The sequence below is a fragment of the Poecilia latipinna genome, unplaced genomic scaffold (assembly GCF_001443285.1).
Source record: "Poecilia latipinna isolate Pla-1442-1.1 unplaced genomic scaffold, P_latipinna-1.0 Scaffold643, whole genome shotgun sequence".
Taxonomy (NCBI): Eukaryota; Metazoa; Chordata; class Actinopteri; order Cyprinodontiformes; family Poeciliidae; genus Poecilia; species Poecilia latipinna.
Window position 1 is genome coordinate 206,568 of NW_015113259.1, and position 16,102 is coordinate 222,669.

Consider the following 16,102-nt stretch of genomic DNA (forward strand, 5'->3'; position numbering starts at 1 on the left):
AATTCTCCACTAATAATCTCTAACTGGTTGCTGGCAGATGGAATAACAAAACAAAAATCCAAAAATTGTTTCCATTTTCATAAAATGCATCAAGAACTTCCATAATTTTCAGCCTGCAAGAGCAACAACCAACATCGTCAAATGTAATTAAAATTAATTTTACAAATCTGAATTGGCAAAACAGAATCGACGGGTTTAGTTTCAGACAACTAGAAATGGGTAAAGCATTATCAGTGCATCTCTAAAACTGGGCCAACCTTTCCATTAAGCGATGAGTGTTTAATGCCAGTCACTCGCATAAAGCAAGATTTTTTTTTGTGTGTGTTATAAATTACTTAATTTATATGACATAACCTAAGCTTAAGAGCTTGAAGGTCTTTGAATACATTGTTTTCTTATGTATTGTTATTTACTGGCCAGAGGTCCATGGAGCATTTATACTTAAAGGGCCTTTTTCATGAAACCTCCAGGCCCCTCCGGTTTGAGAGACAAAATACTTCTTTTTGTGATATAAATTACTTAATTTATATGACATAACCTAAGCTTACGAGCTTGGTAAGGTCTTTGAATACATCGTTTTGGCATTTTTTCACTAGATATTAGGGCTGTTGTAAAAGAATATTTTAGTAATCAAGTACTCTATTGATTATTTTCACGATTAATTGAGTAATCGGATCTCTCTCTCTGTCTCTCGTACTCCAAGCATCGCAGCAGGCAGTTTAAGGATGTTTATCTGTCCCTCCAAAAATGCTGAAAACCCAGAAAATTAGACGATATGCTGCTAGCGATTAGCAACAATTCATAGGCGGAAATGAGAGCCCTGCCCAACACAAATAATGATCCGGCTGGAACATGGTGCGCTAAATAAGAAAACATAATTTAACGAAGCTTCGAGGCAGATACATTTTCATCGAGGAATCTTAATAATCGAGGTACTCGAATCACTCAGGGAATTGTTGCAGCCCATTTGCTAACCTGAAGGCTAGCCACTTTTTAAAGCTTGCTATTCATTTTACAAGGATTTTCCACCAGGTTTATTTACTTTTTTTTTGTAAGATGCAAACAAATGCTGATATTTGTTGTCCTACCGATCATTAAAAATCATAAAAGGATGTCTAATTTTGTAAGGTTATAAAACAGAGTAGTGTGCGTTAATTTTTCTGTGATATTAAAATTAAACATCCCCTAGTTGTTCATGTTGTAGATTACCTGAAAACAACCTACATCTTCATTAAGATGATTTAAAAGTAAACTTATTTTTCAACTACTATTAGCTCAGATCTTTCTTTAAATCTATAGTGTACACATATAAACACAATGTGCAATGCTAAAACTTGCATGTTGTGAAGAATGGTTTGTTTTTCTTCTTATACATTCAGTTAAAGTGTGAAGCAGTGACTTGTAAATGTGGTTTGAACTGTGAGAGTTGGGGGGACTTGCTGACTGAATCGTGCATCTCTTGTTCTGACAGGTATGGATGAGCGGACCAACCAAGCGTCTTGGGCCCCAGGTGGCGAGTCCAGTCCTTCCTATGAATCCTCCCGGGTAAGATGACCCACAATCTAATGCCTCTGAGTGGCCTTTCTGCTCCACGGCGCATCATTTAACACTCATTACGTCAAAGTGGGGAATTCACAGTGTTTTATCTCACCTTTTCCCAGAGCCTGTTGTGTTATTTGACCTGTTATAGACACATTTCTCTTTGGCAGAGTGAATTCATTAGTTTTAAAATGTTTAAGTTCTTTTCATTTAAAAGAAAATGTGTTGTTTTTCTCTTTTAAAGCACAAAGTAAAAATGTTTGCATTACAGTTCTTGGTAGGTGATTAGCGGTTTTAACACCTAAAATTTCATTTTTAGCTCCTCCTAAATTCAGTTTTGCCTTACAAGCAATGCAAAACTACATCTTGTATATCTGATGATAACATTGAACAAGGAACAAATGTTACCTGGAGAAATGTTGTTTGGCTGAAATCCTGAACATTTCTTCAGTCTGATTAAAACTACAGAAACTGCAGTTTCTTTTTTGTACAACAAAGTCATACAAACCTCAACATTCGTTGGTTAGTGGTGTAATATTGAGAAATAAGCGAATCTGTATTTAACTGTGATACTTATAGGAAAACTAGCTTTTATGTTTAAACAGGCTTTGTCATTTACTTGTATGTTAATCTTTTATTGATCAATTAATTAACCATTAAATCTTTAAGTCCATCTGTTTAAATGTCAGAATGATCAGGTGTGTTTGACTGTGAAAACTGTAAAAATTACTAAACATATTAGACTTTTAACAGCAGTTATCTTTCTGGGTCAATTCTTTACCACTTTCTGTTTTCACTGTTTTTACCAGAGTGTACAGGGTTTAATATTTACTGCAGAAAATGGCATTAATAGGTAGATGGTTCTTTTTATTTACCAGAAACTATTGGATAGAGTTTTGTTGAAATGAGGTGCTAAACATTTCAAACTGGTTGGATTTTTCTCAACTTTAAATTCAGTCGTATTTCTTTAAATTCGCCATCACTTCATATTTTCTGTCAACTTCAATTAAAAAATGACTTACGGTTATCAGCAGAGAAAAACAGAGTAAACCCATTCATTCAGAGTAACGGTTTAGGATTTCAAACTGTTTGGCTTATAAATGAAAACAACCACAGCTCCTCCTGGATTGATAATAGATTTCTGTGTGTATGTTTGTGGTTAATTCTGTTTTGAGATGTGTTTCAGGCTTTAATTATGAAAAATGTGAATGATACAAGCTTCCTCTAACTTTGAAGAGACTTTAATTCAGTTTCAAGTGAATAAATTCACAGGTTTTGGCTTATCCTCTCATCGTTCTTAAAAATAGAGAATAACCTAAGTTACAAAGTGTAACCAGTGAGATAAAATCATCAGTTACGGTTGTATTGCTGAAGGTCACTGCTGTTCATCTGCTGCTGTCACAGGAGCTTATATGAAGGGCTGTGTTTTTGACACCACAATAAAGAAAACGCACACAAATATATAAATTTACGGGGAAAGATGTTCTACGTCTTACAGTCACAACAAGCTTTTTGCCTTCTGAGCATCTGAACGAAATCCCAAGAAAATAAAAATAAAAATCATAGCAAAATCTAGACTTATTTCATGTGGCTGAGGTCAACCTGTTGTGTTCACAGCCAAACAGACTTTAAAAAGAAACTGGAAGAAGAGTTAAAAGGAAATAAACAATATTAAAAAAAAATCTAAGAAAGAAGTGGCAACAGTTTTATGCAGATTTTATTTTGAATAAACTATAATTTATCCAGTTTTTATCTTTTGAAACTGTGTTGCCTTTCTCAGTGTAAACCTTTAAATCACCAATCTTAAATCGTTGTGCAGTTTAAACGTGATATTTGTGTGATTATATCAACTTTTACATAGAGGTTCACTGCATGTCTTTCCTGCGTCTAAATAAGAAGCTCTCAGTGTTTGTATGAGCAAGTGTGAACAGCCCTGCCTGTTTGTTCGTCTCTCACACGTTGGCTGTTCCCGATGCCCTGTATGAATTCCAGTTAATGTCAATCTCCTGTCACTTTCTATTAGAACTCAGCTAAATGTCAGAGCCACTCGGCCTGCGTTACCTTGTTTATTTCTCAGTGCCCTTCCCGAATGAACATCTACAGGCTATGGTAACATAGGCGGCTTGATTTGAATTGGAAGACAGAGAAGCTTGAGATATCTTCGCTCCAGGTGCATATAAATGAGTGGTTCTGACATTACACGGCTCGGCGTCAGCCAGCAGACAGTTGTTTGCACATCCATAAGGCCTGCATGCACTCTCTGAAACAGCTGCACATCCTTATCCTCACACAGACTTGAATATAAAGCTATTTTTTTTTACTATTTTATTTAACATTATGTTGTCCATCCATTCAGGATGGGCATTTATTGTATTATTTATTATTTATTGTGATATACTACTTATAATGAAAAGATTTTTGATTTATTGTTGTAATGATAACAGTTAATGTTTAAAACCCCCAAAACTGTCCATATTGCTGGATTGTTAGCTTTACTAACAATGTTCTCCGCTTTTTATTAAATGAAAGCATCAGCAAATATCAATAAATTTAAAAACATGATTAATACAGCTACTGTGTGAAGTTTAGTGATACAAATGACTTTTATTTGTATAACTAGTGTCCCGAGAAGTGTTTTACAAATGGGTGTATGTCAACATCAGAGTTCCCTATAAAAGAGTAATAAATGGTTTTATCTCCATATTTATCATTATCACAATATAATATAAAACATTTTAAGTTCACATTGCCCACCATCACCATCCATCAGCCACAGCATCTCATTGGTTCCGTCACATTGGAGGGTTTAAGGTCAAGCCACAGCATCTCATTTGAAGTCCAGACTTGGACTAGGCCACTCCAAAATAGGGATGGGAATTCATTATCTTGAATTAAAGAATTTTAGTGTAAATTTGACCAATTAGCGTTTTAAAAAAGCAAATGTTAACATTAGTGATTTCTGTTTCAAGGTTATGATTACTTGACTGAAGTCATTAGATATTATTAAAGAATTGCTTGAATTACCTTTGCAGTTTAACCTGAGAACTCACCTAGCATAATACAAGATCAATAATTTACATAAAAATTATTAAATGAAAAGTTAGAACCATTAGTTACAAATGGTTTGTGTGAATAATTAGATTTTATTTATTGATGTTTCCAAACCAAACCTGACTACTTTGAACATCTCATACTTTGTTTATAACAGGTTGGGTTAAATGTTGCTTGCCTTATTTTCTTTGAGGACCTGGCATTTTATTCAGCTAGTTTGAGTCGATGCATAATTTGCATATTTCTGAATGTTTTCAGTCATGATTAAGTTCCTAAGATTTCTCTTTAGAAATATGTTATGTATTTAAGACCTTCCTCACATTTTCTTTTCTTTCATTGTGTAAGAAGAGGTCATAATGACTTTCTTTCACCAAAAAATACTCCGTTTTGCTCGATGAAGTGAAGACGTGCCTATTACTTCTTTCAGTATACTAAAAAAAAAAAAAAACAGAATCAAAAACTTTAAAGAAAATCAATTTATGGTTTATTCACTAAATGTGTCCAAGGCTGCTGGAAGAAATTCTGCGTGCCTCATCCTTCAGTCGGCTACAAAGGGAATTCAGTCTTGTCCCTGAGCTTGTTTGCTGGTGCGCTATGAATGTGTGATCAGTCGACTGTGAACAGTCCAGAGACCTGCCGCGCTGACCTTGGCTCGCAGCCAGCCGCTGTTTCCTGGGCAGCCGCGGCTGCAGACTGGCGCTCTGACAGGCAGGGCTGTGCCCGCTGCCACCGCACGACAGCCCCCCTTCTCCCACGTGCCCTGCCCCAATTGATACCCGACCCCACGCGCATCCATCACGACCATATCATGACTTCCCAAGGAGCCACATGCAGCCACACGTTCACCTGGGATGCTGCCCAGAGTGTGAAGAAATGACTGTTTAAACAGTGCGGTGAGTGATCGGGGAGCGAGGCGTGAGCTCTGGCCTGCTTGCTGCCATAGTTATCTGACAGTTATTTACCCAGTAGTGCAAACGCAGCCCCGTGGCAGCCATGACAGGATGCGTTAGTGTCTTAGATAGATGTAGGCCACCAGTGTTTGGGAATGATGAGGGACCTGTGATTGATGATCTAACTGACTCAAAGCAGCAAACACAGAGCAGTAAGGCTGTTAATGTAGGAAAAACACACAGTGGCGTCTTTGTGTTTCAGACAGCGTGCTGGTACACTCTCTGAGTATTTGTGTTTATGTTCATTACCAGGAGAATTTTACCTTAAATTATTTGCACTAATCAGTTTTTGCTATTAGATATCGCAGAATTTATAAACGATGATGATGATGACAAAGCTTTGATTTAGTCAATGTAATAATTTAAGCTCACATGTGAAGCTCAAGCTGGTTAAACAGAAACAATAAAAGGCATGGAAGTGTAATCCGTAATTCAATTTAATCCGTGTTATTTTTAACATGGCCCTTTTTTTTTACAAAAAAGAAGGAAAGAAAGAAGAATGGTAGAAAATATTTAATGTCAAAGTACAATAACATGTTCAATGCTTCTTCTGAGCAGCCCAACACCAAACAATCCAGCAAGAAAAATGCAAGAATGAGATTTAATAAACATTTCACTCCACTTATTTAGTGGCTGTCCTAACAGCTAATAGTGATGTCATAACTTTGGTGCTATGGATTTTGTAATTAGCTTGGCCTTTCCCCTAACGGTGAACTTTCACACTTCTTGCTCTTCAGTTGTCTGCTGACGACGACAGACAAGTTTTTCTCTTCTTCCTCTGGGTGAACCATGTGATGCGGCTCCTCGTGTTTGTCATATTTTAAAAATATTACATTTCAGTTTTACCCGTGTTGTATGTTCTTGTCTCTTATTGCAGAGGGAAAAGCTTCTGTTTGCTACTGGCTTGTCATGCAAACCGTCTGGATGCAGCACTCAGAGCTATGCGTCCTTTAAAGTTAGGTTTTAATTAACATTAAGATAATCTAGTTTGGATTTTTGGTAATTTTTTGAAGCAATTAAATGCTTCAAAAAACACCCCAAAAAACCAAAAACGATAATAATTTAACTGGTATACTTTGCAAGAAAATAAACAAGATTATTATGTGTAGTCAGTTGTCTGTATTATGTTTTGCTGTAATTATCAGGTGCTGAGTTTCCTGCTGAGGCTTTGCTTGCTTCAAAATATCCTCTAACTTTAAAGAGCAACTAACCTCTAGATTGTCAAATAGTCTTTTTTTTTTAGGTTTCATTCTTCATGTTTCTGTGCAAATTTTGATGTTATTGTGTAAGTTTGTTTAGTTCTGTAGTAGTTTGCCTAAAACCATAAAAAAAATTTAAAACTGTCCAAGAAACACAAAGACGGAACCCTAAGCAACCTTTTTCGAGTTTATCAGAAATAAAAGTTAATTTAGAGGTTAATTGGATGACAACTAAAGCCAAACTTTACAAACTTCTGGGGTGTAATGTATGTAGTCTCTTTGTTGAATTAATAATTTGTGCTGCACTGACAACAAAATATTTTTGAACACTCAGATGTCGATCCATTTGTTCTTCCTCAAGAGGACAAAACCGTTTCATCAGTGAAGCTTAAAGTATATTTTGAACCAAAACATGCAACACTTTCCTTGTTGACTCCCGTTGATAAAACCTTGGTGTGCCAATCTCAAATATAGTTGCTCAGTACATCAGTCTTATCTGAAGTGCAGTTTTACAAATTTACTTGACCAACTGGGCTTATCGCCGTGAAACCCATCCTTCTGATAATAAAATATGACTCCTCTGAAGGAAAATGAAATAAGGGCTCACCTTCTAATTTAATTCACAAAACCCGCTTGTTGTTTTGCAGTTGAAAAGATGAAATGTTTTTCACTTCCTTCTTTCAGCGGTGTGTGTGTGCCATTCTTTGTGCATGTGTGTGTATTAGTTTGCTTGAGCTTCTCACGGGGCTGTTGTTGTTATTGAGTCGGTTCATGGTGTGATTAACAGAGTGTGCAGGCTGGCAGGAGCACAATAGGGAATCCCTCGACGCAGCACAACACTTCGCTGCCTTTGAAATTACTCCATCACCATCCACTCACAAAAAAAAGATAGATAATAAGATTTACTTCTTCTTTTTTTACCCTATGTTGAATGCAAAGACTATGAGTTGGTGAAAAAAAAAGGAGCTCTATAGAAATGCAAGCGTAGCGCTGCTTGGTCCGTCTGGTGAAAGTTAATGTAGTTTTGGAAGATGCGTTCGACTGGAGGATTTTCACAGGGTTTGGGATTAACTCTGTAACGAAGCATCTTTTATTACATGGGACCCCAAGTTCTCCAGGACCACACTGTGACCGATATTTAGACCTAAGCCCCAGATGCTGATAACTGTCATGAAAAGGCTGCGTGAAACTGCAGGAGAAAAAGGCAATTTTTATAAGCTGCAGGTGTCAGGAAACATAGTCTGTGTTTTCCCCCTTCCAGTAAACAACAGTGTCTCCTGATCCTCACAGAACGCAGCTGAAATACGTAGGGCTCAAATACAGGTTTGGGTAAAGGGGATTGTTTTACCTGCCGATTCATCACAATAATTGATTCATCACAGTTAATCCAATTAATAATTTCAACCCCACAGAAAAGTGATAATATGCCATCTGAGCATATGAAGTGTACCAATAAAAAATATTTGACATCCTTTAACAAGTAGGTTTTCTACTAGAAAACTAAAGTCACAGTAAATATGCCAGACACACAAAGATAAAAACTTAATCTTTAGTGTTGATTGTTTTATTGTCTTTATTATCGTTTATTTAGATTGAATAATCTCAAATAAAATACATGAAATAACAGTGCTGAATGTCATTAAGGTGAGCTGTAACCAGCTAATCCTAATATTTGTATTTTTTTCTGGAGGATTATCCAGATTGCTTATTGACATTAATGACCAGATGTGTTCTCCTTTTACTGCTCACTGAAGTTGCTCAATATTGTGAATAATTCTCTGATCTCCTCCCCCAGGGTTTTGCAGACAGCCCTCATTACGGCGATCATATGAGTGACAGCCGATTAGTGTCCCATGAAGAATTGTCCCCAACACCTTTTATGAACTCAAACATAATTGGTAAGTAAGCAACTCCTCTTAAATCAGCCCTCACATGCCCTTTGGTGTTGGACTGTAAAACAAATTGGTCTGACTGATGTGCAAGACGCACGATTCATCTGGAGGTGGAAATGCTGAAAGCCTTTCTTGGGTACAAGACAGTATCCCCCCCCCTCTCTCTTTTCTTCATCTCCCTCACCCTCCTTCTGTGATGACCCTCCCCCAGGGTAGGAGTCGCACCATCAGTATAGCTTTCCGTCAGACGAAGCTCTGTCCGAAACATGAAATTTGCCATCAGCTTCCGCTGTGTGTAGGGTTAACAGTTGATTTAAACACTTTCACTATAAAATTGATTTTCATGATTTTTTTTTTTGTGATATTCAGTTAAGGTTTCAGAAAATGTTGCATGTAGCACCATCTAATTTTATTTTTGAAAATTCTGGATACCGTATTTTTCGGACTATAAGCCGCTACTTTTTCCCCACGCTTTGAACCATGCGGCTCACAGCCCGGTGCGGCTTTTCTGCTGATTTTCTTCAACCACCAGGGGGCTCTTTAACCGGAAGTGAATCATTGGAAGTCAGAATTGGAAATCAAAGAAGAACGTGCTGATTTTCCTTTAGAACAAGCACATGCTAGCAGCAGGCATGACGGAGAAATGTTTTCAAACTCATATCCCGTCATCACGGAAACAACAGGAAGGAGTTCATATAATGCAGCTTTTAAGTTGAGAGCTAAAGATCTGGCAGTACAGGAGGGAAATAGAGCCGCTGCATGTAAGCTCGGCGTGAACGAAAACATGGTTCTAAGTTGGAGACGCAGGGCTGCGTCCTTAATATCAGATTTATTAAGGAAATCGAGAGCAGCAGAGATACCAGCGGCTTATAGCCCAGTGATCCTTATATATGTACGTTGCCAGTTTTTTTAAAAACTTTGTAGATGTGGTTTATAGTGAGACCTGAGTGGCAAGATGTGCTCTATAGTCCAGAAAATACGGTACATAAATCCGATTATAAAATAGATTTTGTTTACATTTTTTGAAGTTTTTTTAACATTGCTGCCAAGCTGTTTATCAAAACTACCATCATGTTCCATTCACCAGGCTCTGGATAATGCACTTTTTCAACCTCAACATATTTTCTTTTTTAGCTCTGATCAAAATCATTAGCCAGCTTCTCCCCCTCTTTGCACGTTATTACTGAGTGGCAACATGCGCTGACATTACAGCAATTAAAAGCTGTATGTTACTGGGCGTCCAGCATCATTGTGATGTGTAACCACTTGACACTTTTATGGCTAACTACGTCTCAGCTCATTATATGATGGCCCTGAAGACTGGTTTCCAAGCACAGTGATTAGTTCACAAATGGCTGCTGCTGAATTGAACTAAAATGTTATCTCTCTTGTAATTGATCACGTGGCTGCTTCAGCTGTGCCTCTAATATGCTCTACAGCAGCAGGTTATAGATGCGATCTGTTGCTGCGATATGTCAGTTCTCGACAGCATGATTGTAAACTTTGTATTGCCGTTTCTTATCTCATGCTCAGAAGTCTGCAGTCTTATTGAATTGTTTTCCAGAGTAAGATCCGAGACTTGCATAAATCACGTTTTTTTTTTTTTCCCTGTGTTCTCATTAAATTAAGTCTGAAGGGTTATTTCTCAGCAGTGCTTCTGGCAGCGCAGCCATGCAGTATAAAGATGCCGTTATACTGCTTGGTAGGTTGTGTTTCAAGCAACAGTTTGTGTTACCACAGAAGAAGTGAAACGTTCATTTAGTGGGTTCTTTTTTTTTTTTTTTTTTTTACTTTTGAAGTAATTGCTTTAAATCTGGAAGCATCTGTGTGTGTTGCACACTTTACTGGAGCGAGCTGTTGATTCAGATGTTTGTCAGCCCGCTTACCACATCCAAGATCACTTATTCAGGAAAAAATAAAAGAGCTTTGGAAAATGCCCACTGACAGTCAAAACTGAGGCCGGTGACGCAAACCTCTTAGGGATACTTCATACTTCCTGCCTCTTATTCAGAGTATCCTTCCTGATTGGAAGTCCCCGATGCAAACCTAAAAGACTGGTCTACGTAATGTGAAGTTTATCAGCCTGCTAGATCATAAATGGCCTTTGTTTTTAAAAATACGCCTTTGAATGGAAAATTCCTCTGGGAAAAAAAAATGCAAAAACAACCTGATGAGATTTTGTAATTGTTTTAGCTATTTCTTACTTCTTGCTCACTACATAGAAGTTACAAGCAGTGGATAATTAGCTTATAGGGATCTCTGTTGTTCCAAAATTCCAAAATAAAATGCTTGTTTTTGCATCATGTTATGCACAGTGTGCATTAAAAGGTTATAAGCAGAGATTCTTTTCATTCAGTATCCAGTGGTGACGCCGGTCTCTCAGCAGGCCTGGAAGTAAAAACAAATTATGAATCTTTTCTCCACCTAGATTTGCAACAAGCCTCTTACTGGTTTGCCCTGTGTAGACTGCAAAGTACCTGGTAGGTGGCAGCCGCAATGTCCATGTACACAGAACATCACAAGGAGTCTTAGTCACCGCCACATGAAACTCTGTGACTCAGCTGGTCGTAACAATGATAAACACACTACTCCTGATGCTTTAGAACTTTTCTCAAGGGGATTTTCAGCAGGTTTTGTATATTTATAGTCAGTCATCACACATGTACTCACATTATCTAATTGTAAGTGATTCACCAGTTGTTTTCCTTAAAGGACTGGGACATTTCTAAGGACTGTAACTCGCAGAATGGTGAAGTTGTGCTAGAAATAATATTTTTGGATCCATCAGAAAAGTAAGGAATTACAAGATTATGTCTATTTATGCATCAAAACATTTGTCTCCTTCTTTTATCTGATCTTTATTTAGCTTAGAAAGGCTGAAAATTGTGAATATAGTCATTTCTTTTTGACGCTTTGGGAATAAAATGTCTTGACTTGCTGATCACATACAAGAACAAATCAGGGGATAATTAGCTCTCTAACTGATTAATTGGTGGATATCTAGTAATTATATCTAGTAATTATTAATATTATAATTTATCCTGTCAACATAAGTAACATTTACTGCTCTGGCTCATTAATTGACAGCCAGAGTCGATTCCCAACTTAGAACAATTCTTCTTTTGTTTTGTCCATCAGTCCTCCTCCATATAAACCTCTAATCCTGTAATGCCCCAATTAAGTGCAAGAAAAAGCACAAGATTTAATTTGAATGTAGCCATTACCTCTGTGGTATATTAAAAGTCCGAGGACAGAAAATTGTAAAAGTAGTTTTATCAGTGTTTCACTCAAGGTCTCCTGTAGGTCCTAGTGGGTGTTTGGCCTCGATTTCCTTGTTCTAATTATTTAGCTGCAGGGATGGCCAAGTGTTCGTAGTACTGACAAGAAATGGTTACATCTGATTACCCACTGAGAGTTTTTTCTGGTGGTGTCAGCTTGAAATGGGGAAGTCAGTGGGGAAGGCTCATTTCAGGCAATCTGGGCAATTACCTCAGGCAATGAGCTACACCTGACAGAACTGCTCATTTAACTCATTTATATTGTGAGCGTAACCCACTGCTCGTAGCTTATGCCATTAGATTTCTGTTTTTTACTCAAGATCAGAGACGATTTGATTTTAAAGTCGTTATGTAGGACTGAAGTGGCTCTAAGCTATCGTTAGTTACAGGTGTGATTAGACTGTGTAGAAAATAAGACGACAGTAAATTGGTTAGAGTCTCTAAGGCTCTCCAAGTCTAAAGTAAGAGTTAACTTTTCAATTCAACATCTGCATTTCTTACAACTGTCTCTTTATTACTTGTCACTTCTGGTAGGGCTGGGCAAGTAATTGATTTTACCAATTAATCAAACTTTTGACTTTGAAGGATTTAATTTTTGGAAATCTGGATTTCTTCCCACTGATGGACCCGTTGTGTTTCCGTCATTCACAGTGATGTCAGCACGACCAAAGCCAATCGTCTTGTTTTACAAGCAAGTTTTACAACTGTTATTTATTTAGACTTTAAATACTAAAGTGAGGCTACAATTATTTGTTTCAAATTATAATAATTTTATGAACCCAACACAAAAATTAACAAAACATTAAAATGAGGAATTTTGATCATCCCTTAAAGTTATTCTTTACCGATGAGGAAATACTTCATTTTTTAACACATCAGTATGAAATTATCATCAGTAGCAGGATCTTGAACCAAATGATTGAGTTTATTTTGAAGAAAACAGCACGGACCCAGCTGGTCATGTCAGATCTTGATAACTCATTGATAAACCTAGGAATTTTTCTAATAAAAGCAGTTTTTTACTTGTAATTTTAAGTTGTTCTTCTTGTAAAATTGTGTCTTTACTCCACAAATATTCTGACTGTATATTCTCGTAATTAAACACAAATTCTGGTAGCCTGGCTCTGGTACTCTGTCAGAGAACGTACAGAAGGGACAATTGAAATAAAAGCTACTTTTTTTCTGTCATTTGTGATTTAATTCTTTTAGAAAAGAAAACAAGAGAAAAAAAAAGGTTAAAATCGGACATTAGTTCTGGTACGAAAACATCTGAGATTTTATTTGTAATCCATATCGCCCAGTTCTACTTTCTAGATTGAAACATGCAGGCTGTCCATGCTCAAAACGTTCTGCACTAAGTTCTGAACAACCCCCCCCATCTTTTTTGTTCATAAATTCAAATCAACAACTTTATCCTCCATCGTTGTAAAACAAAGTGAGTTCTTGGCTTGGGAGGTTTTCACATCCGTCCTCTCCTGCCATGTGCCTTGGAGCGTGACATCACAACTGCTGAGTCGTCGTTTAATACTCACGTTTCTCTGTCCTGCATCATATCTACGGTTCATACGGCTTTAGTCTTGCATAAAAGCTAATCAGCTTACAGCGGTGTCATCGACGCATGCATACAGCCGCATGCAGATGCCCTGCAGACAAACACGTGTGACCTTAAGAAGACTACCTGACTGGCATGGCTTAATTTAGAAGCTGACTCATTAAAGTTTGTCACAGCCACTGACTTACATTGGACCTTACAAACTGTGACTGTGTTTGTAGTTTTAAAGAGTCCATGTTTTAGTTTATTACACCAATGATGATTAAACACAGGAATCACTGCATGTAGCAGGTCTTTTCTGTCTCCATATAATAATTATCTTAGGGCAATAACTGCAAATTATGCATAAACACCAAAGGTTTTTTTTTGCTTCCCAAGGCACTTCAGTGCAGTACAGTGCAGCAGGATTCCTCGGCTGCTGCTGCTGCTTTACTGAGCTGATTTATTTTTGACTGCTATTTATCAAATACTTCCAATGTGTGCTGATGTGCTGGTTCATGTAAACAACAAACTGAGGCAACAGAAAAGCACTGGGAACATTAGGACAGAAAAAGTAAATCTAATTTTAGACTGTTTTTGTGTAGGTAGGGTTTGAAATTGAATGTGCATACAAATGCTTACCTACCCTACAATTTGTGTTCGCAAAAATGGGATTTCTTTATATGAAACATTTGTGTCTGTGGCATATTCTTTTAAAAGTAATAAAAAAAAGCCATCGATTCTGCACTGTGCACCGGCCAGCCCTTTGCAGATTCCCCTCTCTCCTTTTTCTTTTCCACTTAATTGATCCCTAAAGCTCTGCACGAGGTGTCAAATCCCACATCATACTGGCATCCCCAGTGTGTTTTTACTGGGGCAGGTGTCATCTGCTAATGCTTTGTCTCACGGGAGAACATCCCCAGACCCAGGCTGTGATTGTGGCCAGGTGCTGTTCAGGTGTGCACTCAGTTTGCAGAGCAGCGTGGGTCACAGGTGCTGCCAGCGCTGCATCCTTTTACCTCGCTGCTGTTCATACCCACACACCCGTACGCTCTGCAGGCCTTCAGGACATAATGTAGTGGCAACACACGCTGATAATGTGAGTCTGCAGATATATACACATTTATCAGAGCTGCATTAATCACAGTGGATTGTTTATTGATAATTTAGTAATCAATTAGAGTGTACAGAATCTAAAACAAGCACAAACTATAATTATACATGTTTTGCATCTAAGATGAAAAAATATGCTCTTCTCAGACCTCCTCTAGTGGCAAAGTGTTCAGTGCTTCACCTGTTTCAGATTTGGTAACAAACATCTCTTACTAACAACCTTTTGCTACTGTTATTAATCGATTAATCCAAAGAAAATTAACCAGTTAAATAAATCCATTGCTGAAAATCTCTTGGACTTAAGAGTAAAGGAGATCGGTCTTTCTCCGTTGCTGCTCCTATCCTCTGGACTAATCACTTATTTTTATTAGTTGGCATTTAATTGAGGCCTGATACTGTAACTTTTCTGTTGTGATGTTTTATTTTAATTTTATTTACTTATTATTATTATTATTATTATTATTATTATTATTTTATTTCTTTTGTATTTTTTTTTTCTTTTTCTCTTGTCATCAACTTATTCCACTTTGGTGTAGTTTTAAAACCGTTTTTAAAGGTGCTGTATAAATAAATTTGACATTAAAGTTGACAAAAATAATAAACAACCCTACACAGTATTGATGCCAAGACCAGCAGAAAAAGCTAAAGAGTTTTTCACATGTAGAAGTATTTTTTTAGCTGCAGATCCACCCTTTGCTACAAATGGTCAAGCATGCACAAAAGGAATTACATGGCATTGCATTAAAATGTTTATTTTCCTTTTTAAAAAACAAATTAGTTTGTCTATTTCCATTTTATTATGTTTTTCTAATGTTGTATAAAAAGGTGTAAGTGGTTAATAAAAATAGGCCTGTCACGATAAAAATTTTTGCTGGACGATTATTTGTCCCAGAAGTTATTGCGATAAACGATAACATTGTTGTTTTGAGACCAATATTCCATGGTAATGGCAAAATAATGCAAAAACAAATTCTAACAAGCATTTAACACTGGAACTGGAAGACATTTTAATTATCCAAAAATAAATAAATAAACAAAGCAACAGGGGAACAAAAACCTAATAAAATGAATTATAAAGTCTCTGTAAACAAAGTTGTGCTTCAAAAAAAGAGCTGGTTGGGACCAAAACACCAGACTGAAGATTTTTCCAGTCCAGTTTTCGGCAGGAAGACGGAAAAGAGAAAAACAATAAATCATGCAAATGATAATTATTGAGCTTGTTTTAATTTATCATGCGATTCATTGATTTATTGTTTATTGTGACAGGCTTATGTACCAATTGTTTCTGTGTGGTTAAATGGTCAAAATAATCAATAGAACAATCGATTACTAAAATAATTAAATACGTGCATGTGTGTTTGTGGCGTTCAGACAGGCGCCATGTAAGATGGGATGTGTGCTGAGCAAATGAGATGTATGCAGCACTGTTTAGTTGCTGTAGCCGTTCATTATGCAGAGCTGCTGGGTGTGCTTATCTGTTACTGTGGTCAGTGAAGCGTGAAGAGCTGAAGATGAGCTGAAAGGGCGAAAATCCCATTTCTCCTTCCCC

General features: G+C 37.1%; 1 protein-coding gene across 8 annotated transcripts in view; it reads left to right on the plus strand.

Annotated features, from left to right (window-relative positions):
• Positions 1 to 16,102, plus strand: part of tcf12 (transcription factor 12) — a 96,388-nt gene that overhangs the window by 23,104 nt on the left and 57,182 nt on the right. For all 8 annotated transcript variants that reach the window (XM_015043658.1, XM_015043659.1, XM_015043657.1 and 5 more), the window contains exons 4-5: positions 1,472 to 1,545; positions 8,535 to 8,637. In XM_015043658.1, coding sequence (XP_014899144.1) covers positions 1,472 to 1,545; positions 8,535 to 8,637 — 177 coding nt within the window. The remainder of the gene's footprint in view (positions 1 to 1,471; positions 1,546 to 8,534; positions 8,638 to 16,102) is intronic.